At 42.2% G+C, this 24,067-nt stretch overlaps 1 protein-coding gene across 1 annotated transcript in view; it reads right to left on the reverse strand.

Moving 5' to 3' along the window:
* NBAS (NBAS subunit of NRZ tethering complex) overlaps positions 1-22,708 on the reverse strand; it is a 229,246-nt gene extending 206,538 nt beyond the window's left edge. The window contains exons 1-9 of the mRNA XM_063125180.1: positions 22,543-22,708; positions 19,721-19,775; positions 17,153-17,189; positions 16,093-16,170; positions 14,642-14,689; positions 12,778-12,821; positions 11,177-11,310; positions 10,213-10,346; positions 10,030-10,128 (exon numbers count right to left, since the gene is read on the reverse strand). Of these exons, the coding sequence (XP_062981250.1) occupies positions 10,030-10,128; positions 10,213-10,346; positions 11,177-11,310; positions 12,778-12,821; positions 14,642-14,689; positions 16,093-16,170; positions 17,153-17,189; positions 19,721-19,775; positions 22,543-22,668 (755 nt within the window). The 5' untranslated portion in view covers positions 22,669-22,708. The remainder of the gene's footprint in view (positions 1-10,029; positions 10,129-10,212; positions 10,347-11,176; positions 11,311-12,777; positions 12,822-14,641; positions 14,690-16,092; positions 16,171-17,152; positions 17,190-19,720; positions 19,776-22,542) is intronic.
* Between the last annotated feature and the right edge of the window lie 1,359 nt (positions 22,709-24,067).

Below are 24,067 nucleotides of genomic sequence, written 5' to 3' on the forward strand. Positions count from 1 at the left end.
GAAGGATCATCCCTCCCTGCTCCCAGGATCCCGTGTGTGTCATGTGGGACGATCCCAAGGATATCTCCCCGTCTAGACATACCCCAGGTCTCCATAGCAAACCCTTGAAAATTTAACCTCCATCTTCCAAAAGGAGACTGCCACCACCCCTTTTGGCAGATGGGTGATAGCAGGAAAATATAATTTCTATCATTATTCCACGGGAAATGGCCTAGTATAGGCCATTGTCCACACTGCAACATTTGCGCCAAATGCAATGCTTTGCTTTTGCCCATATGAGTGAAAGACAACCATCATTACATATGAACGAAAGTAAAAGGGATTTACTTTGAGACTGGGATGAGGAGCAGTTTTTGCCCTTTGCCAAAGAACTTTGTCCCATAGGCCAGTTACCTTTTCCCAATTGAATTCAATGTGAGCTATGGAGCTGTCAACAAACCCCACTATCTGTGACACCAGCCCGACTCTGTACACCCGTGCAGGATTCCATTTCTTGATGCAATGCCAGAGCATAACGTAACCCTGGAAACTGGCGGTTTATGTGTTCTCTTCCTCAGTTTGGGAAAACATAGAATGTTACTTTTGTGTCGTATCAGAGGGAATGGCCAAGCAAGAGCAGTCACCACTCAAGTTCACACAAGTGCAAGGTAACAGCATTCCTTTTAACATTTTCACTGGGAGGGCTGGCGTCATCTCTGGAGGCTGTAAAAATGATAGCAACACACTTCCTACCACACAGAATAATCAGCTATATCAATTTGAGGGTGGGTGGGGGGGATAATAATCCTTACTCCCTCTGAAAAGTGATTAAGCTATCTATTTGCTGTCAGCTTCCATCACCAAAGAAATCTTTGGGGAACAGCAGCCTTGTTAAGAAGGAATTGAACATGAATGTAATAATTTCAGCAGAGTTCAAAATATTCAAAACAAGAAGGGAAACGAAGGAGAACTGTGAAACACAATGTATGTCCTACCTCTAATCGGTATAGTCTTAAAGCAGTTTATTAGCATGTCTTTCATACTCCCTATCTTAGCCCGACATATTAGAAGAAAGAGCAGGACAGAAAGCTTTAGCTATTAAAAGTTTGGCAGTTCTGTTTGAGCAATGGGCAAAGCTCCAAAATCCACTACCAAGCTGGCTTAAAAATAAATCTGTTTCAAACATGACAGAAAGACATTAAAGAATTTGAATATTATCAATGTATTTGCAAAAGCTTTAAAGACCAACACACACACACAGCTCTCTTCTTTGCTTTCTTCTGTGCTTGAACAAAGTTGCAAAAGTGTTGGGGCAAGATTTCTGCGAACAACAACATCCAAAAATAATATTTGGACATTTTGGCAACACAATTTTATCGTGCTAGAAAGAAACACTAACGTTTCTGGATGATCCTTTAAAAAGAAAATGAAAAATGAAATATAAAACATAACAAAAAGTTCACTTGCAAACTATCACCATTGCTACAAATCCTCTATTCTGCCTTCACTGATTATACCCAGCAAGTTGGTTTGACACAAGGGGAGCAACTCATTCAACACAGAGAACTATATTGAGAATAGCATAAACTAGGCGGAACACAGCTTGTATGCCTATTTCAAGGTCATAAAGGGTTGGAGCTAGAGTTTTCATTCCACTGGTCAGAGTGTCGCGAAACTGATTTCCTCTCAAAACATTCCCGCCGACAGGAAAGAAAGGGGCAGCAATTTTCACCAATACTCCCCCCTCTCTGCAATGCCCAGCACCGCCACCATTGTGGAGGGTCCCCCAAATCGAAGCACCAAATAGAGGCAGCAGCTGCAAGTGACCCAGCAAAACAACGCTAAACAGCACACAAATGCACAAAACTCTGGATAACAGCCAAAATAGTGGGGTAAAAGAACTGATCATTTGCAATTTTACACCTGTTTCGCTGCAGCTTCTTCAGAACCTCCCTATAGTTACGCCACTAATAAACTTGTACCGTGGGAGAAAAGGTAAGGCAATGCTTAAATTGTTCCTCTGCCCCCAAGTATCTTTGATTGACTCGAATCCTAGGGAAGTTATCGGAAAGCCTCAGGGGTGGTGAGTTGTTGAGGTTTTTTTTAGCAGCTCCGGTGTAAAATCCGGAGTCTTGTTAAGTCTTATATCACTCAGCAATTTCTTGCCAATTCAGGAGCCTGTTTTTTGTAACTTCACTCTGTTAAGTGTACATGTATTAAGTATACCTGTGCTGACATTATAGGGATCTGATGTGGCATGTCTCAATCCTGATACCATTTCTTTCAGACTCTTATAAATTATCAGTTGTTTTAGCCCACCAAAGCAGATTTTCAGGGGACATAGGGAACTGTAAGAAGGAGGAGGAAGATTACCGGAAACAGTTGCTGCCCTTGTTTTTCTTGATGATCGTTAGCTTTTATTGTTTTAATTGCAATTTTACTATGTATTGTTGCCTTTAAGGTTTTAAACTGTTTTCATGTATTTTATTGTTGTCAGCTGCCTTGGGAGAGCTTCTGCCCTGAAAGGCGGCCACGAAATGTTTTTTAAAATAAATAAATAATGCTCTGTTAGCATGTTTAGACATCTATTCTTTTTTTACAAACTTCTGGGTGGTCTCAGTTATTATTGAATTTGAAATGTTCCGCGGTTTCTAAACATCAGTATTGTATTCTGACGTTCAACTTTTACAATGGCTTGGTATTGTTGTTCCGTTACCTTGCTGTTTGTTTCAGACACACGGGCAGAAACACAGGGCATAAATTTTAAAAAATACATATACGTAACAGGGAGGGGGGTCATTACTAAAGGGGGATGAAGTTTAAATGAAATGACAGAATTTTGAAAGAATGTTGCTACAAGCTTTTGTTTAGCTTAAGGAACAAGTTCTCCCTTCAAAATATTTGCGCTGGTACCAGCCTTTAAAGCCTTGAATGTTTTTAGGCCACAGTATTTACTGGAACATCTCTTAGGACATCTTTGAAGGGCCTCCTCTGGGTGCCCCACCAAATGAAGTGAATTGGGTAGCTACAAACGAGAGGGCCTTCTCAGCTGAGGTGCCACGTTTATGGAATACCCTTCTGAAGCAGACTCACCTGACACCCACGGTTACCTTTTTGGCACCAGGCAAGACATTTCTCTTCCTCCAAGCATTTAATTATTGCAATTTTATTTTCCAAGGGTTTTTTTATTGAATTATCATCATCATCTATTGCTTAAACCTATTCTTAACCTAGTCTCTTGTTTGAAATGCCCTGAGAACCTTTGTTTACCATATCTACTAAAGATAGGATGCAAAATAATGGGTTTAAAAACTGAGAAGAGATCCATCCTCAAGTGGAACAAGTGACCTTCAGGGGTTGTGGAGGCTCCTCTTGGAAGTCTTTGAGCTAAGCCATCTGGATCTCTCTGAAATGCTTTAGCTTTTACACGAGCGGTGCAGCACCTCTGAGGGCCTTGTGGAGAAGCTTTCCGGGACCACATTTCAATGGTGGGTGGGGCCAAGAAAACAAAAATACCAGCATTTTTCTGCCACTATTACTGCAACTATTTAAACCTTAGGAAGTGTGAGGGAACTGGCTGTCATTTCCAGTTATGACCTTAATGAAGGCCGTGTTCTTTGCGCATGCCTGAAGTCCGAGGCAGACATTCCTACCGAACAGGTTTGAACCGGTTGTGCTATGCTGCCAAGATGCGCACGCAATTCCTTTGTGTAAAAGTGTGGGCGTTTCCTCTGCATGAGGGGCGTGTATAAAAAGCCCCTCCTCCCAGTCCCCAGGGCAGCTGCCCGTGGACTCATCCCGGGCTGCTGTTTCGCTAGCGAATAAAGCTATCTGTTTGGACAAGAACTTTGGTGTGGACTCCGGTTTCTCCGTGTGGGCTCCAGTTTTTCCGTAACATTCCTGGCGCCCGAACGTGGGGCCGCTTCCTTCAACAAGGAAACCTCACGGAGTACTGGACAGCCTGCCAGGGAGATTTCCCCCACTCCAGCTTGCCTCCTCGCAGCTCCCCCCCAGGCGTCCGCCGACACTCATCGGGAGCGCGCCATCAGCTTGCCTTCGGCTTCGCTGATGCCTGGTGATCTGGAGACGGACCGACCTGAGGGGGCGGCGTGGACGCAGCTGAACCTCTGTGGAAGTTTTGCTACAGATACCTTTCTAACCGGCGCCGGAACTTCAAACAGGCAAGTAACAATGAGCTCTCTGTAATCTGTTTCTGTTCTGTTCAGCCAGCTCCCAGGAGCTGAAGGAGGGGCTGGATCAACCCCTCAGAAGCCGGAATGTTTCTCTCTGTAATCTGTTTCTGTTCTGTTCAGCCGGCTCCCAGGAGCTGAAGGAGGGGCTGGATCAACCCCTCAGAAGCCGGAAGGTTTCTCTGTTTTCTGTTTCTCTGCTGGGCTGGATTTGGGAAAGAGGGTGTTGTCTGTGTAATTGGTGTGTGAATGGCAGCCTGATTTCCATAGTTGGCCGTTGGATCCGTCAGTCCTCTGGTGCCATTTGGTGCCTGGAAATTCCGGCAACGTGGGCTGGCAGCGTGTGATTGTGAACCTATTGTTTCACCAACTGACTCCCCCACTACCGATAGCCAGTTGGTTCCCCGTCTACCCACCTGATTTGTCTGTCTGTCTGGTGAATTTAGAAAGTTAGGATGGGGGGAGGTTCTTCCACTCCATTAGATCTCATGGTAGAGCATTTTGCACAAGTTTTTGATACTTCGCAGTGTAATGTTCAAACCATGACTTATAAGTGCCATTGGACTTGGCCGAGCCAAGGCCCCCTTGTGGCCTGGCCGCCACAAGGCACCTTTTCTGAATCCTATATTACCAGAATATATAATTTAGCTATAGTAGAAGGGGGGCCTCTGACTCCAGAAGATATCCCATACATTGAAGGGTGGCTGAAAGTGGCTAAGCTCCCCCCACCATAGGCGAAAAAGATGGTTGAAAAGGCAGCCCTAATAATGATGAACCAGGCGAAGAAAGATAAAAGAATCAAACTCCACCGCCTGAAGCAGCTCACTTACACTGCTTCAAAGGACAAACCAATCATACCTTGTCCTCAGGAAGAACTGCCGCCGCCTTATGTTTCGCCTACGGTGCCCCAGATGAGGCCCCCACCAACAATGCCCACTGTTCAGTTCCGCTACTACAGAAAAGTTGGTGTTGTGTTAAAGTGAAAAAAAAAAATTGTCAGTTTATGTTTTCCACCCGGCCCAAGTGAAAAGAGAACGTTTTTTTTGTTTCCCTCCTACGGATCCCCCTTCGCCTCCTCCCTAGTGGTTTTTTTTTGCTTCTCTATGCTTAGCAGCTAGAGATAAGCAGTTTTGTTTCAGTAAAAGTTTTGTTCTCAGTGGAAGTAGTCTAAAGATTTTGAAGACTTTGTGTATTTTGTCTTTCACTAACCTCAGATAATTAGAAATGTAGAACCCCATTTCACGGAAGAAATGTCTTCCATAGCTTTGAAGATTCACTGCCTGAGTTAAAAAGCTCCTTGTAAGCACAAATAGTTTTGCCAACCATTGTGCCAAGATGGGAGAAAGAAAAAGTATGTTGCTAAATGCCAGAAGTATGTAAAAGTATGTGAATACAAGACGTAAAGAAAGATAAGAAGTTGAAACATAGGGGAGGAAGAAAAAGAAAAAGAAAAAAAAGGAAAGTGTTTGAAGGTTAGTGTACGTGGCATGGTTTTTGACCAGAAGGAAAAGGGGGGTGAAGAAGCCCTGCCTTGAAAAAGTTAGTGAATGGACAATCTTGCGTCCTCTGCTGACGAAGATTGGAAATACTGAATTGCTATATTTTTGTGTGTGTTTTGAACGTTGTGTTCTGAAAATTGCCCAGTGGCTCTTTTTTTGGGGGGGGGGGGCAGAGATATTCTAACTTTGGCCTAATAGAACTTTTGAAATGCTTTGAGCCCTGAGCCTGAGCCCTAAATGCAACTACAATTGAAATCTAAAAGCACCCCTGTGTTCTTGCATCAGTATCCTTTGAAATTAGAAGCCAGAAGAAGAATACAGCTATTGCTTTTTAAAAATGGACTTGTGAAATGATTAAAGCAATTAAAAACTCCAGCTTGCATTACTGTGTTTGCAATACCAGCCTCAAGTGTGCTGTGCCAAAAACGTGGCACAGACCAGTGGAGTACAGTAGAAGAAGCTTACACCTGAACCCTGCCTGCCAGTCCAGATATGAGATCAACCTCCTTGTGGACCCAAGGCTGCCTCATTGAATCCTGCCACGTTGATACCTGAACTACAAAGAAGTTCCAGAGCATGAATGCCTTGAAGTCTTGCAACTTGGCACCAAACCTCGCCCAGACCTATATGATGACCTCAAGTTGTTTACTGATGGATCCAGCTACAATTGTACAACAAGCAGCTGAACTTGTAGCATGCACAGAAGCCCTGATGCTTGTTTCAGGCAAAAGACTGTATTTACTGATTCAAAATATCACATGGATAGATTTGGAAAGAAAGAAGATTTGTGACTGCCTATAGAGCAGTGACCCATGGAGAATTAACAGTTGATCTGTTAGAAGCCCTGATGTTGCCAAAAGAATTGGCTAATTTGTCTACAAACAGCTGCCATAATTGGAGCTAGCCCATTTCTCAGTATTTGAATCCACCTTATGCAAAAGAAGACTTGGAATTAGCACAATAACTCAAAGTTTTCAAGAACCCAGAAAGATGGGATTTGTTACCCCTGATGTGCCAAGAATCATCATGACGTCCCTGTTTAAAGACCAGGTGTTTAAAGACCTCACAAGATGGACATTGATCAGACTCTTCAATGACTGAAAGACTTTTTTGAGAACCATGATCAGCCAAGGAATATAAATGCTCAGTGAATTGTTTTTACTGGCTTCATTTGTAAATGCATCAAAAGAAAAGCCCCTGCAGACATGGACTTGTTATCTTTTCTTTTTTTTTTAAGAATCCAGAACACCATCGCCCTGCTCAGACATCTGGAGACTGCAGGTTACCGTGCTAGTCAAGCCAAAGCACAAATCTGCAAACAAAAAGTGACATATCTGGGCTTTATCATCAAGAAGAACACTCGACTTTTAGCTGCCAGCAGGACCCAGGCAATCAATTGTATACCCCAGCCCCGGAACAAAAAGAATTCCAAGGGAATTCCAGTTGGATTCATTGGAGCCGAGCAAAATTAGCCGCACCCGAGAGATGGCAGGCCACAAAAGCCGCGGGCCTAAAGCTCACCCTGAGGAAACAGCCCTCACCGCTGGACGCGACGGGAGAAGACTCCTCGGGACCGGCAACCGAGGGAGCGAAATAACTGGGGGCGCTGCATCCCCTCTCAACCTGGAAAGAAGAGGTGGACACCGCCCGAAGCATGTTTTGCCTATTTTGCTCTTCCTGCTGACCCTGAGCATATCATCCCAGAAGTCAAAACTTGATCTCTGCTCCTCTTGTATACAAACAGTGAAACTGCATAACCAAATCAAACAGACTATTATATATCAGAGTAAATTGCAGTGTACTGAGACCAAAACGTCTTGCACTTTCCGTAATGTTTCTTTCTCAGCATGTTCTCTGAATGACAAAGTCACATGTTTTGATCCCAGAGAAAATCCTGTTAAATGGCACCTAGAGGTCAGAGATGCTAACCAGCAAGGTACACTATTGTAGAAAATACCCCTTAGAACCCCAAATTCTCCAGCTTCTGTGATCATAGACCCTTGTAAGATCTCCCACTGGCCAGATCAGTGTGGGGATCTCAGTTGGGAGAAAACATACATGCACAAAGACAAATATATATGCCCCTCCACAGACCCGATGCAGACTACCATCCCCAAACAAGCCAATTGCGATAACAGCTGTCCTTATTAGAACTGTGTATGGTGGGCCACTTATCCAACAACACCCCCCCTTAGTAAAATCCACGCCTCTTTAACCAAAGTGCCAGTCCTCAGTAACTGCAAAGCACAACAGTGCAACTTAGTGAATTTTGCCGTTTTTAACCCACAACAGTTCGTGACCACTTTTGGGAACCAATTCGGGCTCCGCATTCATGGACGGGGAGCAGATCCCCTGGGGCGGATTTATCTGAAGCTCACCCAGTTTGTAGAAACAGGCCACACCATACAAGAGCACTTCTTCCAAGACTTTAGAAAGAAGTCGAACAGCCTTTTGAAGTGCCAGAGATAGCGCGCAACCTTTTTGTCACTTTTGCAGAAACTGTCGCTGCGACTCTGAATGTATCTAATTGTTATGTATGCGGAGGAACCAACCTAGGAGACCAATGGCCTTAGGAAGCCCAAGAATACAATGTCAGCCAGCCGTATAATGAGACCACTGACCCCAATCCCCATGGTCAGTAAATGCTGACAAACACCCTAATTGGAAGGTGGTGCATCCAAAGAATATCTTCCGGGGCTCCCAAGATCGGAGAAACCCCGTGTCAGACCATTACCACGCTGAACCAAACTATCTTGTCCTATTGACCAAATCAAACCGTCATACCTCCTAATCGCCCATGGCCAAGCTCACTTCAGGCCAGGGCTTAGGCTCATGGTTCAATTAGTTTGGTGGGCTAAAAGAGATGATCAGTATTGTTGTTATAAGAATTATGTTATGCTTGCTGTTACCCTGTCTTATGCCAATGATTATACAAAGTTTGAAGGACATGATAGAGCAAATTGCAGATAAACGTACTGCAGTGCATCTAATGGCCTTGCAGGATTACAGGCCAGTCCCTGTCAATGATGACAATCTAGGATAATGATAGCACTCTGTGCCTTCGCTAAGAGTGTATCAAAGGGGGGAATGTGAGGGAACTGGCTGTCATTTCCAGTTATGACCTTAATGAAGGCCGTGTTCTTTGCGCATGCCTGAAGTCCGAGGCAGACATTCCTACCGAACAGGTTTGAACCGGTTGTGCTATGCTGCCAAGATGCGCACGCAATTCCTTTGTGTAAAAGTGTGGGCGTTTCCTCTGCATGAGGGGCGTGTATAAAAAGCCCCTCCTCCCAGTCCCCAGGGCAGCTGCCCGTGGACTCATCCCGGGCTGCTGTTTCGCTAGCGAATAAAGCTATCTGTTTGGACAAGAACTTTGGTGTGGACTCCGGTTTCTCCGTGTGGGCTCCAGTTTTTCCGTAACAGAAGGTTTAAATAGGAATGGGGGGAAATGGAACAAAAGTTAGGAAACAATCAAACAATGGGTGTTTTTGTGGGGGAGAAGTTGGAATGGGGGGAAATGGAACAAAAGTTAGGAAACAATCAAACAATGGGTGTTTTTGTGGGGGAGAAGAGATGTGGCCTTCTGGAAAAAACACACAGGGCTGGATTGGGACCCCAAGCCTGAAGTTCTGCACTCATTTTAGACTCTGCAAACACAACAACAATCAAACTTCTTTGACAAGCCATGCATGTTTACTCAGAAGCAAGTCCCACTAAGTTTAAGGTAGCTAACTCCCAGATAAGTAAGCATAGGCGTGCAGCCAAGGCTGCATTTCTTCTTGATTCTGGAGTAGCTGTAAAAAGTGGAAACCAAATCAAAAGGAGCCTGAGGAATGTATCAGTACAACTAATGGGAGTCATGCAACACACAAAAACCTTCACCGAGCTGTCTTGCACTGACCCAAAAATTTTCAGAGGATCAATCGGCTAAGCATTACAGGTGACGGAGTGCCTAGAACTAACCCTGCAATTGTAATAATCTCCCGGCCATCCAAAGGAAACAGAATTTCACCAGTTTTTGTAAATGCCGTTGACCCTGTTCAGACGACATGCTAAGCCACAGTGGTTAAGCATCTTGAGGTAAACATTATAGCTTAGCGTGTTGTGTGAACCATTCCTAACCATGGTGGCTACATAACCATGGTTTAAACATGCTGAATAACCATATGCTGCAGAAGGGCTGCTGGCTTAACCATGGTTTAGCGTGTTGTCTGAACAGGCCCAATGAATGATACCTTCCAACAATCATCTCACTGCAACTCAGAAGAGGGAGGAATTGATGACTTGTTGCAAAATGCAGCTAAACTGCATAAAAAGCACATCACTACTTAAATGAGAAAGTTCTTTTGACTAAAACTTACCGGTGTGCAGGATGATAAATCACTGCCGATATTCCATGGATGTAATGGCCGCTGAAGCTAAAACTATGGTTCTCTTGGAAGCGCTGATTTGTTCCGACGCTAAACCAAGAAAGAGTACATCATTTATTCTACTAAAACTGGATTCCCAATTAAATATTGGTGGGTACAATAAGTTACATTTACCTCACGAGGTAGCTTTTTAGTTCACCCCGGTAATTGATAACTAGCAGTTCAGCTGACCACTGGGCGCTTGCTTTGTATTCCAGAAAGATCAATCCTGCAATAGCATAGGTTAGGTCTCCTGGGAAGCTAGTACCCTATCGCAAAAGAAAATATTAAAACAGATCAAAAATACATTCAGCAAAGGCGTTAAAAAGTTACTTCAGGAACTAGAAAATCTTTCTATACTGAATCAACCTTCCCCTCCCACTTTTTCTTAATCACCTCTTAAATCACTCAAATAGGATATTAGTTCCAAACAGCAACTGATGTCATACCAAGATTCAACAAAGAATGCATATTCTTGAGTATCACTGATTAGAAAGACTTCAGTATACTACAATCTGGACAATAAAGCTAAACAAACACCATACAGACATTTGCTCAGTGACGTATTAACGATGCTACAAACAGCAAGTTAGCACCGTGAAGCTCCTTCCGATAATTACAGAGTTTCTTTCAGAAACTGCCTTGTCTTGAACTTTTAAGAAGTTACAACTGTGTGATAAACTGCCTATCAGAAAGTCTGATTAGCATATTTATGATGCAATAAAAGCAAACGATTAAGCTGCTTCATCAAGGAAGATTTCTGACCCAAAGGAAGCAGTCAACATATTGGTTCACGTGCAAAACCACGTTCTCTTTGAAACTGCTATTTTTGGAGGGCTGCAACAACAGCAATGCCAATCAATATATCGGCGGCACTGCTGGCCCAAATGAAATTAATGCAGCTTGTTTCACCATCATGCAATCACTGAATGTAAATTTACCAATAAACATGCAAAACAACTATTCCACAAAATGAACAATAAAGGGTTCATAATGCAAGCTCTCAACGTAAGTGCATAATATTAAAACTATAATGGCTCAGAAGCTTCTATTTGCATACAAATTGGACTTATACGATCTGGAAAAGGAAAGTAAATACCGGTGAAATGACCAGGAGTTCACTGCCGACCAAATCGAATACTCTCACGGTTCCTGTGCTTTCACCGTAGGCAAGCAAAGTGCAATCATGACTCCACGCCACACGCTTCCATTGTGGGTTGGGATCCTTTGGGACTACGTTGGTGCAGGAGGGAGAACAGGAGAGAAGGTATGCCAATAAAACTTGTGCTAAAGTTGTGCATGTTTAGCACTGCCATGTTTTCCAGACAGAGAGCTCCGTTTCTTGAATAGCTGCATAACACATAGGGCCCGTTCAGACGACACCTTAAACCATGGCTTTAACCAAAGGGAATAAGGCTTTCTGCTTTATTCACCGTGGTTAATGCTGTGGTTTAAGGTGTCTTCTGAACACAGCCTGGCTTTCTGGCTTAACCAACGTGGCAAAAGCCATGGTTTAAGGTGTCTTCTGAATGGGGCCCTAGTCATTTAAATGGGTGCAACTTTCCCTTTGGCAATATACTGTTTATTTCTAATCTAACATAAAGCTGTTTTGTAGCCCAGTGCAAATCTAATGCTACTAATCTCTAACGGTTGTGAGTGGAAGTGACTGCTATTTATGGTGTAACACTCCCAATACTTAAATAGCAACCATGGTGTAAGCTATTATGGGGTCGGGGGACTCTGTTTACATATTTCATAGAAGGTCTGCATGATCACCGCAGTCCACTGAGGCTTATTTAAGTGACAATGAGCAGCAGAGAGTTGCCTATTCAAGGCACATCATGTTGTGCTGTCCAAACCCAGGTGGCACGGGTTATTTTACCATTAAACAACCCTCAAATCTGAGAGGAAATTGAGCACCACCAGCCAATTTAATAGCTGGCGGTGCTCAAACTAAGCAAAATCTTGATTTAAAGACACATGCAAGGACAAAATTTAAGGATTTCTTAAATTCCCTGTCTTTATCTACAGGAAATACTGTTCTGTTGACTTTGGGCCTATTCAAACAGCTCAGCTGGACAGGTTATGTTTTCAGAGAAGACAGAGATCCAGTTTAGGAACAGGATATATACTTTATTTTGCTTCTCCTTGTTAAACAAACTAAGTCTCTCTCTCTCTCTCTCTCCATCTCCTTCTCTCTCTCTCATTCTTCTCTCAGGCTTCTTTCCTGGAAAACCCCACACACAAATACGCAAAGGACTGCTTACTTCCACAACTCTGAGCCTGCCACTCCATATACACCTCTCCCACTAGTGACTACTCTTAAAGATACATAAAGCATACACCGACTTTATGTTACAATACTATATTCTAACATGTTCTGGATGTCACTTGTCTCATGGCATACTAACTATAGCAGCATCTTGAGAAACTAACCAGACCTGGAGTACCTGGGGTAGGATCTACAATACTGTTTATAACAGTTTATAAGGGTTATGACAGCTGTTCAAGCCCAGGACACATTACATATACCGTTTTCATACCGTTTTAAAAGTGTTATATCCTGCTTTGTGTAGATTGGCCCTGGAATCCTAAACAGGGAGCCTTCCAAGACTGCAACATTTTGTTGTAGGCCCCACTTGTAAGTTACTACTTTTTGTTCTTCATTTGCAATTAAATTGGATATGAGAAGTTACATACCTTGACACTTCCCAATGACAGACCCGAACTCATCCTTTGCAGACCTGCAACATTTGAATTTCAGATATAAAACCATATATGCAATTCATGTTTGTCCTAACCAAGGCCATATTGTTTGCTCGCACACAGCTTTGCCCGTGAACACCAGACTGAATTGCATTAAGCAGTAAACATACGTTATCAGTGCTGAGTTTCTCCAGCTAACGCGCTGTAACGTATCAAGTTAGTAAGGCAAGGGTGGGCAATTTGTGGCCTTCCAGATGTTTTGGCCTACAACTCTCAGCCAGCATAGCCAGTGGTATGAGATTATGGGAGTTATAGGCCAAAACATCTGGAGGGCTACAAGCTGCGTGGAGGGCAGAGTGGATAAAGTAAGGTAAATGAAGAGAGGCTTTAACAACATGCAGTAGAGAAATAAGACTAGTAAGGACATCCCTTATAGTGGGATTTCTGCAGGCATGTTCTGATCTAGCATTTGTAGCATGCTATACAGCAACTGTGTAAATGCCCTTTAAACAATTAAATAGCCTGGGGGAAATGTAATCTCAGCTTGGGGGGCACAGTCCATAAAGGGAATATTGTGCTAATCACCCTATAACGTGGCACCACCCTTTTTTCTTATGAAGATCAATTCCTACATGTTTGGCTCAGAGCTGAAATATGGAATCATCTGTGCAGGAAGCTCTGGGGTCCTCATGCTTAAAGAATGACTTATTTTTACAATTTGATGTCCACTAAGCAACATTGGATATATAGCCACTTCAGCAATGTGGTCTACATGCTACCAATCTATCTATCTATCTATCTATCTATCTATCTATAAAGACCTTTCTCTCCTGAGTGGCTGTATAGCCTCAAACAAACCCATCCAGTAACAAAGCATTTGACTTTGAACTTTACACATTTAACACATAAATGCTATAAAGAAATTATATGATGAATTTCACTTGAATAAATTGCATCTATGCATCTTGGTGAATAAAGTGTATCTAGGATGAATAAAGTGCAGCTAGGATGAAGTCTATAGATTTTAGTACATTATTTCATGTATAATAATAATAATAATAATAATAATAATAATAATAATAACAATAATAATATATTTCTTACCCGCCTCTCCGGTCGGATCAAGGCAGGGAACAACATTAAGTATAAAATACATAAAACTGAATTAAAAATATAGTATACATTATTAAAACATCCTAAAATTCCACTGGGTAGGCCTGCCAGAATAGATCAGTCTGTAGCTTTCTTAAATGCTAAAAGACTGTTAAGTTTATGAATCAAACTGTCCTTCAGTTTAGCAAGAGTTCAGCAAAGAGGCGGCCATAGCTCAGTTCAGCAATTCAGCAAGGAGGAGACCATATCTCAGTGTGATAGAGCACATGCCCCAGGTTCAATCCCTGGCTTTTCCAGGTAGTACGAGGAAAGAATCCTGCCTGAAACCCTGCAGAGGGATTGCTGCCAGTCAGTGCTAACAATACTGGGTTAGATGGACCAAGGGTCTGATTCAGTACAACACAGCTTCCTGTGCTTCTATGTTATAAGATATTAAAATTCTTCAGATTAAATATAAAAAATAGAAACATGCCTCAGTCCAGATTTTTCCCTATTCCCTTATTCATAATTCATCTGAATCTCTACAGCAAAATTGGGTACTAAAATTCAAATGACCTTGCAAATTGTGACTGCTATTATATAATCTTGCAAATTTTGACTATTAAGACAAAAATAAAAGAGGGAAACACATTGTGTTACCATTTCTAGCTGTAATCGTGTACACGCTTGTCTGGGAGTAAACCCCATTTAATCCAATGGGACTTATTTCTGAGTAATCATGCACAGGTTCATACTTTTACCTTACCTTATCTCTATACATTGGTCTTGAACAGCTGCTAACAGTTTTCCATTGCTAAAAGAGAAAAGGTTTGAATGAAAATCTCAACATAATAATTATTGCTTCCAAAAGATCTCAGTAAGCTACTAGAACCTGAATTATATCATATAATATATAGTATTGGAGCCACCATGACTCACAGTAAATGCAATATACAAAGTTCCTTCTGGATGTAGATTATTGCTCAACAGGACACGAAACGTGAGGAGAAACAACCTTCGGTATATGTTTGAGATCTTTCATGAAACAATTTCTGACAAGTTATCCAGAATGTTCTTCCCAATAGTCCTGTCAAACCAACTGCCATTACTCATTTTGAATTCAAAGCCTACGGGAAATAAAATCCTCCAACATACACTTAGATACAGAGGTTTAGTGAAGAAATCTCTAAACCAATTCATACTCCCCAACCACTTGCCTCAGAGGACATCCCCAACATAAGTCATTTCATAGTGGCTTGACTTGAATGACAGGTGAAACACCTGCTTCTGTGAAACACTTTTAATCTGCTCCCCTCCCCACAAAAAAAGAAAATATTATTGTGTAGGAGAAAGCTTCTTATTCCTTTGCCAAGATGCCTAAACCAACTCGAAAACTATTAAACACATATCAAAGGATATAGAATTGTAGTGGTTTATTTAATGCATACAGTGACATCTTTGTATATGGTGCCTTATAGAGTAACATAAGCAAAGAGGAGCATGTAGAAACCTAATTTTTTAGAAGTCACCCAGTAACAAATTCAGTCTGGATCTAGACTTAGTTCTACTTTAAATAAGACTAAGTTGAGATCCAAACCAGTGTGTGTCATATAATAAAACATAGAACCTTTGCAAATGTAGGCACCAGATCAGATGTGTGAAGACCTAAGTACACAGGGCAGAGAAGTAATCGTGTAGCTGGTCAATTCTGGTTTTGATTTAATATGACTAGGGTTTTACCCAGAACCCATTTTCTTTGGAAATTGCTGGTATGAGCAGACCCAACCTGGATTGGGGCCACAGCTGAGAGGACAAAGGGTTAAACTCCCCCTTCCTCCAGCTTCCATACTAGGGTCCCAATACAGCTCAGGTCTACCACACTTACTTTTGAGTAAGAAAAATGGCCAGACATCGCTGAATGCTCTGTATTAAAAGTAAGCTGAACTTCTAACAACAACATCAACGTCCAGTGCTTGTTTGCATTCTCTTCCCCTCCTTATTGCTTTACTATGATTTTATTAGATTGTAAGCCTATGCGGCAGGGTCTTGCTATTTACTGTTTTACTCTGTACAGCACCATGTACATTGATGGTGCTATATAAATTAATAATAATAATAATAATAATAATAATAATAATAATAATGTTGTCTGAAAGCCATCTTCCACTACCAATACCAATAGACTTGCATTTTCAAAGGAAAAGCAAAGCCACTTACCTTGCAAGCACCAAATGCCAATTGATCTGCTTACTGACCAGGCGGATGAGACCACTGGGGAGGGAAGATTTTGCAGGACTGGAAGTACAAACATGCTTACATTGGAATGTGGAAAGCTCACACATCTGAATTTTAGAATAGGTACATTTTATCCTGCCATTTTTAAAATGTTTGTCAACTTCATTTCATTTCATTCATTTTATTTCATTTATTACATTTCCAAAACACCAAATGGTGAAAGCTCTCTAGGCAGTTACAAAGATTAAAAAACTTTAAAAATACAATATTGTGCATAAAATAAAAATAGTTTATCTACAAATATATGGACAGACAACAGACACACATAGATACATAAATAAACACACACACACACACACACACTCACACACATCCAAGCAATAACCTACGACCAGATTAAAAATCACATGCTGTCAAATTCCTCGGAACAGAGGAAGTCTCAACCTAGTGCAAAAGATAATGATGTTGACATCAAGCACTGGGGAGTTCATTCTATAATTGGGGGGCTGCCATGGAGAAGGCCCTCTCTGTTGTTGCCACCTTCCAAGCCATGCTGAGAAGAGGCACCTGGAACACGTCCTTCGATGAGGAGCATAGTGTATGGGTAGGTTCATATCCGGAGAGGAATTCCGTCAGGTATTGTTCAACAATTGTTTTTGTTGGAAAGATTTTTATCCTGAAAGGCAGGATATAGGTGACTATAATAAAATTAATAGCCCTGTACAACTTCTCATATCAGATCTATGCTCCCAAAGAGTTATTTAAAACACATACATACACAGTTACAAGCAGCCTCTACTAGACTGGCAATGATTCAGTATCCCTGGGATACATGCACCTAAAAAAACAAAACACCAGAGCCCTTTTTATTTAGCAAAAGTTATTTTTGAAGATGAACGCTTCAGAACGGAGGTTTGCTACAGCAGCCAAACACAATTATGGCCACCAACTAGGTAACAGAATCCTTTGCAATTGCTGTACGCTCTTACAAATTAATTTAAGACAATGTATTGGCTAGCTTGTGTTAAACAAGGTAACTTACCTGTACCACAAATATCGGAGTAAAAATAAGGCAGGGCCTATGAAAGAAGGGAAATATTTAGTTACAAAAAAAAAGCCTTGTTCAAATCTCTGAAAGCATAACCAATAGAAAAGGATATTTTTCTGTAGATGGTTTGTACATCTATGGATTTGTTTTTCAGAGAAAACACACAGACACACACGCTACCATCACCACAGCATTCGATGAGACCTTATGCTTGCTCTCTTCAATTTCCTTCAATTTTGTAAGAGGGAAGGATGTTTTCCTTCTTCCTCTTTCCCAAATCCCACCTTCTTAATTCTCTTGCCCCACCAATCTTACATCTTCACAGCACTTTACTTAGTTCTGTTATTGAGAAGCTCTGTCATCTATTTTGTATTTCTATCAGCATCATTCATTTATCAGTTTAGATGTGGAGGGGTATATAAAAGTTGTAAACATTTTTTTAAATATATATATCATCAAATCAGCCTAGTACACTGACCAGGTTGAAACAACAGATTGCAGTTCATTGTGGGTTACTTAACCCACAATGGGCTGTGATGCTTGTAGATGCCACTTTGAATATGCAAATCCCACTTGGGTGTTGTCGTATCATGTGAACCCAGTAAATGCGGGTTATTTGAGGGCTAAACAACCCTTGCATAAAACACATCATAGATTATGAGATGTTGTATCTGGAGCTCCCATCCTTTGTATATTGCAGCTCCTCTTAACTCAGTTATTTATTTATTTATTTTATTACATTTATATACCGCCCCACAGCCGAAGCTCTCTGGGTGGTTTACAACAATTAAAAATAGTAAACATTAAAAGTATACATTTAAAAAAACACACATAAAAAACAGTATAAAAACAACCACAGTCTCCATTTAAAAACAACAGTTCTGGGGTCCATTAAAAACAAACTTAATGTTGTTAAATGCTGTTAAAATGCCCGGGAGAAGAGAAAGGTCTTGACCTGGGGCCTGAAAGATAACAACGTTGGCGCCAGGCGACATACAGGACATGAACTTCCACTGTTATAAAAGTGGGCAGCCTAACATACTACTATCAGGATCTTTTGCTCCTAGGTGCCATGGCTCCCTTGTTCATGCACCCTTTCCCAGAACAAACGTAACTCTCACACACATTAGACACTAGGGCTGTTCACACAACACAACAGACCACCATGGGTTATTTAACCTACAGTGAGGCTGTGGCATGGGCAGCTGCCATTTTGAATATGCAACCCCTGTATGGAGTTGCTGTGTGACCTCAGTGAGTGTGTATAGAAAATATTGGCCTGGTTCAGATGACATATTAGGCAATGGAGAGGCGAATAGCACACTCACTGTATAATTTAGCCGGTACTCCCGAAACGACATGTTGCCCCTCCCACGTCACCCGGGTGAAAGTCCCAGCGTTCTTCTGGGTGGCTGGTGCTCCTCCTCCCTCAGTTCTCCCAGCCCTATCCCATCAGTCATTGCGAGTTCTGCCAGCTGTATAGGAGCAGCTGGGGTATTTTCGGCTGCTCCTGCCAGAGAACTCTATCATCTATGGAATAGTGCACTTGACAGGCGGAGAGAACCCTCCACACGATATTTTAATCAATTGATTATTTGATAAGCAATGGAGCAGCCCGTTGTTTAAATGAACAAAATATCATATTGTGTGTTGTGTGTGTTGTGTGTCCCCCTCCTCCACACAACACAATAATCAACTCAATGGACAGTTGCCTCTTCCCCACCCCCCACCCCACCCCGGTTGATTATTGTGTAATCCAAACCAGGCCATTGATTAAGATCTGGAGATCCTCCAACATAACAGCAACAACAAAAACTGGATGCTGTTTACATATCAATACCAATGGGACACAATGTTATCAGAAAAGATGATGGGGCAAAGGGAGGATGCTGGAAGACAGTAAGGAAACTAAGGGTTTCCTGCTTACGGCTAGAAAGCCCCGAACTCGGAAGGTTCAGAGATTCCTATGGCCTGCAGAGCTGAAGACGGCAGGATGCAATGAGAGGTTGAGGTGACTTTCGCCTCCCAGTCTTCTATATTTTTGCTAGATGGGCTTTTCAGCCCATCTAGCAAAGGCGTTTCAGATAGGTAGGGAAGGAGGCTGGAGGACGTGCAGGATAAATCATAGCCTGGCTTCTCCAGTCTCTGGCCTACCAGAACATCCATTTCTGCTCCCCCCCCTTTCCACTGAGGTCAATTTTCTTACCTCAGAGATGCAGCCTAGGAGTTTCTCTCTGCACTGGCTGTGAGGGGCCAGGGATCTGATCCCCGACTCCCCTTTCCAAGGTCAGAATGGGGTGACGGCCACGGAAGGGGTTTTCTGAACCATCCTTTGGTTTCTGGGACAGTCACCCAGGATTTACTCTCTAACGAACATTAAGAGGAAGAATGTTTTCCCCAATAATTACTGTGCAATACCTGTTGTACTTGAGACCTCAATACAATAGGCATATAACAATATCAGACAAACCATAATAACACATCCAATGAATTCATACCCCATTCATTTCAGCCAAACAAAATCCACTGAGCAATCCATCAGAGCAAGCCATGCATATTTACCTGTAATTGCTCTAGTGATGATAAATGATGCACCATGTTTCTGGTTGCCTCTTGGCTGCAATTACAAGAAGAGAGTTAGTTTGCAGCCACCAAACCCTTTATTCACCAGCCTTCCAACTGAATATAGTTTATGAATTACCCGTTGGGCTAAGGAACTATTTTAAAAAACTCTGTTCCGATTTCAGCTGTGAGGGCACTTTTGGAAAGAGTGAGTGATTGAGTTAGCTGAGTGCTCACTAGCCACCCTGTCCACAGATCCAAAAGAAGCAGGAGGTTCAATAGATGTGGTGAAGTCCACAGATAAGATAATGCATATGCACAGTTAGCACCTCTTTCTTGCAATACCCCCGCCCACAGACCAACTGAGTGCTACAGTCACTGATGGAAGGTACAATCTCCATGCAAACCTAATGGCAGAAGGCAGAAATGAAACCCCCAGCATGGTGAAGAATATAAAAGAAGAAAAACATTGATTTGTGTCGGCTTCTGTTTAGCAAGAAGCCACCATACTGGTGTACTGATTATGCCAACCAAGCAGCCAATGGAGTCTGCTACATCAAGTAATAGAACTCGGTTACAAAGAGGATTAAAGATCCATTGCTCTAGCCAGTGGGCAGCACCATCACTCCTCCCTCCCACACATGGTGTTCACACACGTTTAAGCTAAAAGCAAACACTTTTGCAAATAGACTCCTTTTGCAAAAACATCCGTTTTCTAACAGCCATGCAGAGTCTAATAACAAGGATAACATTTATATGTACAGCTATAGTTACAACCCTGTAGGGCATGAGGATTGTTTCCATACTATTTAATGGACACGCAGAAACTTGTGGGAAATTACAAAATAAAGGAATAAATGTAAAATACATTCCTAGGTGGTTATTAATAAAATTAAAAATTAGACACCATTCTCAAAAATAGACTCAGTATGACTCCCTACTGAGGTTGCAGTCCTATGCATGCTTAGACCGAAAAAAGGCCTACAACTCCCAGCATTCCTCAACCAGCACTGGTGGCTAGGGAATACTGGGAGTTGCAGGACTTTTTTTTTTATGTAAACATGCATAAGATTGCATTCTAAGTTTATTTAACTTTTAGAGTTGAATCTAGACCCCACCCAGTTTAGTATAAATATCACACTGACATTATATCATAGATTTAAATGGACTTCAATCGTTCGAAAAATTGTGTAAATGTACCTGGCGTAATTTAGCATTTGTTGATCAAACAGCTGAGGAATATATAGAAGTGACTATGGTTCAATGTTCACTTACCTAAGAGTAAGCTCCAGGGAACACAGTTGGACTTACTTCTGTGTAAAGATGCATAGGATTGTGCTGCAAGGCTCATAGGCTACATTCCAGGGTGGGTGGGACTAAAAATAGAAACATTCTACCATATTGTGTCTTAAAGCATTTGCTGCCAGTCACTAGGCCTTTTAGAATGGGGGACGGGACTTTTAGAATGTGGGGGGGGGACTGCACACAAGAGCCAGGAGACCACCAAACAATGCATTCTTAGAAGAAAATGACAGAAGTTGAGTCCCACCATGTTCAATCAAACAAGAGTGACCAAATACAATAGAGGGTAGGGCTCCCGAAAGAAAGAAATATGCATGCATATGTGATGCAGACGTAAGCCCTGGACAGATGTTCCATTACGTGCACAACTCAATGCATAGAGGTGAGTCCAGATTGGTGGCAGGGGCAGAGTGTGCAATGTCCACATGTTCAGTACCCCATTTGCAAGAGCATACACACAATTCATGCTCACCACATATGGTTCACTCATAAAGGGGTTATATGCATAGGACACTGAATGTCTGGGCCAATCTCAGGTTCCCAGAAGGTAGACACAACCAACAGGAGGTTACTTGAGTTGTCTGTTTAGAGAAAAAACACCCGAGTTCTCTGCAGAGTGAGACTTTTGATTTAATTCACCCATTCTGTACCCCACCTGTTTCTATGTTTTTAACTGGGTGTTTATGGATCTGTTTTGTGCCTGGTTGTTTCTTACACCATTTTCAATTTTACAGGATTGTTTGATGTTGTATTTTATCTTATTTGTTGTTAGCCACTTTGATCACCTTTGTGTGGAAAGGCAGAATACGTTTAAGTAACAAATGTTGATTTGTTTGCACCATAATGGTGTTGCATTTCAAAACGTGGGAATGAAGTTTGGTACACAAATTTAGGGCACAAATTTATGCTTGAAGTTCCAAACCTAACATGACCTGTACATCCAGGTAGCCAGGAAAAGTTAACACACAATACAACACATTATCGCCTTTGAAGACTGAGCCAGCAGAAAACAAGCTGGTGCCCATGTTCTGGGGGAAAAATTGCATTTCATATTCCTGTCCCCTTCAGGCTCAGCTACCACAACCGTTGCCAAGAGGGCCAGGAGGCTGCTGGACTTTACCAATGCAGAAGTCTCAACAATTTCTACAATACTTCCCAATTTTAGGCTATAAGCCCAGATACACAATGTAGTCGTTTTGCTGAAACTGAGCAAGTTTGGGTGTAGTCAGCGTCTGGTTTTGCAACCCCTCCAGATAAGAATAGCAAGACATGAACCCTAAAGCTTTCTTACTAAGCCCCACTGAGCACAATGGGAACTACTTAAGAGTAAACCCTCATGGTAAACTGCTTTGTTACGAGTTGGGGCACGTGTGCTCAAGCGCGACCCTAAGGGAGCTAATGACACGCAGTCGTTTCCCACGACCTGATCTCTGTGCCTTCTACGTGGCTGGGTCCCCAAGCCAGGAACTCAGCAGAACTCGTCGTATGGCTGCGGGGGTGGCGAGGGGGAAGAGACCCACCTGAACCTCGGTCTCCGGCGGCCACTCGGTGTTGATCAGCAAGTCGTAGAGAATGTTCTCCTCTTCTTCCTCCGGCTCCACGTCGCCTCCGTTCGCCTCCAGCTTGTCTCCTCGGGCAGCAGCCATGATCACACGCTGTCAGCCCTGCTACAGCTGCTACGGCGGCCTGTAGCGGACAAACTCCGTCAGGGAAGACTGGTGTGTGTGTTTTTAACCCTTTCACTCTCTGAGCAAGACTGACCGAAAGAAAACACACCCACCCAGATCGCAATCCGGGATCCTTCCGTTCCGTAAAAGAAGGAAGATGAACTCGGTTTGACTTCTTCGCCTAAGTAAAGCGGTCTCGGAAAAAAACACATTGGGATCTGTTACTGCTGATCCTTTTAAGGGCTTCCTAACCTATATTAACATCAATGCTTCCCCACCCCTTTTTCCTCCTCGAGTTTCCTACGGAGCATCTTTAAAGGTCCTTTCGTGCAATTATTTGGAACAATGTTTCGCTGAACAAAGTGCAGCTTACTTGTCAGTAAAATGCACTGGATCAAAATGCATAATTGCTGGAAATTGACAATGAAATATACCGTTTTAAAGAAGGTTGTATAAAAATCTGTGTGTGTTTAAGGATCATCGTTTTACAGAGTTTCTTAAACATATTACATTGTAGTTTTCTTATGCTTATACTGGGGCAAAATTAGAATACAGTTATTGCTATATAACATCTGTAGGATAAAAAAAAACCTGAGGAATTGATAATATTACATTACCACAGTTAAAGGGCTTTGAGTTCCCCACACCCCCTTGTCTGTTGGTCTCTATATTAGGTACATGACAAGCAGAAATTCAGCTAGTGCTCTGTTAACCTTCATCGGCTGAATTTCTGCCCTCCACCCAGCAATTAAAGACACAGAAGCCCTTCTCGAAGGGAGTAAAGGCGTAATCTTATGCATATTTAGACTGGGGGTGGGATCCTACAACTCCCAGCATTCCCGTCAAGAGTGCTGGCTGGGGAATGCTGGGAGTTAAATGCTCTTTTTTTCTATCTAAACATGCATAGGATTGATCCCGTAGTAACACTGTTACAATTCTAGCCTAATCAAAACCACCTGCAATGAAATCAATGCATGTTACTTCTGAGTAAACTTGTCTCTGACCCGGTTGCTAGAATCCTATATCAGTGCAAAACGAACAAAAGGTGATTTAGTCCAAAATGTTCCATCGCAGATTAATGTAGACAAACCAATCCACAGTGTGACAGAAGGAAGGAAACAGGTGCTTGTGGGGGGGAAATAGCTCCAAGTGGGTTTGCGCAGTGTAGTCTTCAACTGAAACTAAAATACCAATGACAAAAATAATGCGTTTATTTTTCAAATATACACTCCCCACTCATTTTTAAGGCTGCAATCCTAAACACATTGTACTTAGTGGAACCTATTTTCTGAATGAACATGATGCAAAATTGATAAGAGTTTTTGCGCCATTAACATCGCGATTCTATACATGTCTACTTAGATGTAAGTCCCATTGA

Source organism: Elgaria multicarinata, chromosome 4, assembly GCF_023053635.1.
Source record: "Elgaria multicarinata webbii isolate HBS135686 ecotype San Diego chromosome 4, rElgMul1.1.pri, whole genome shotgun sequence".
NCBI classification, from domain to species: Eukaryota; Metazoa; Chordata; class Lepidosauria; order Squamata; family Anguidae; genus Elgaria; species Elgaria multicarinata.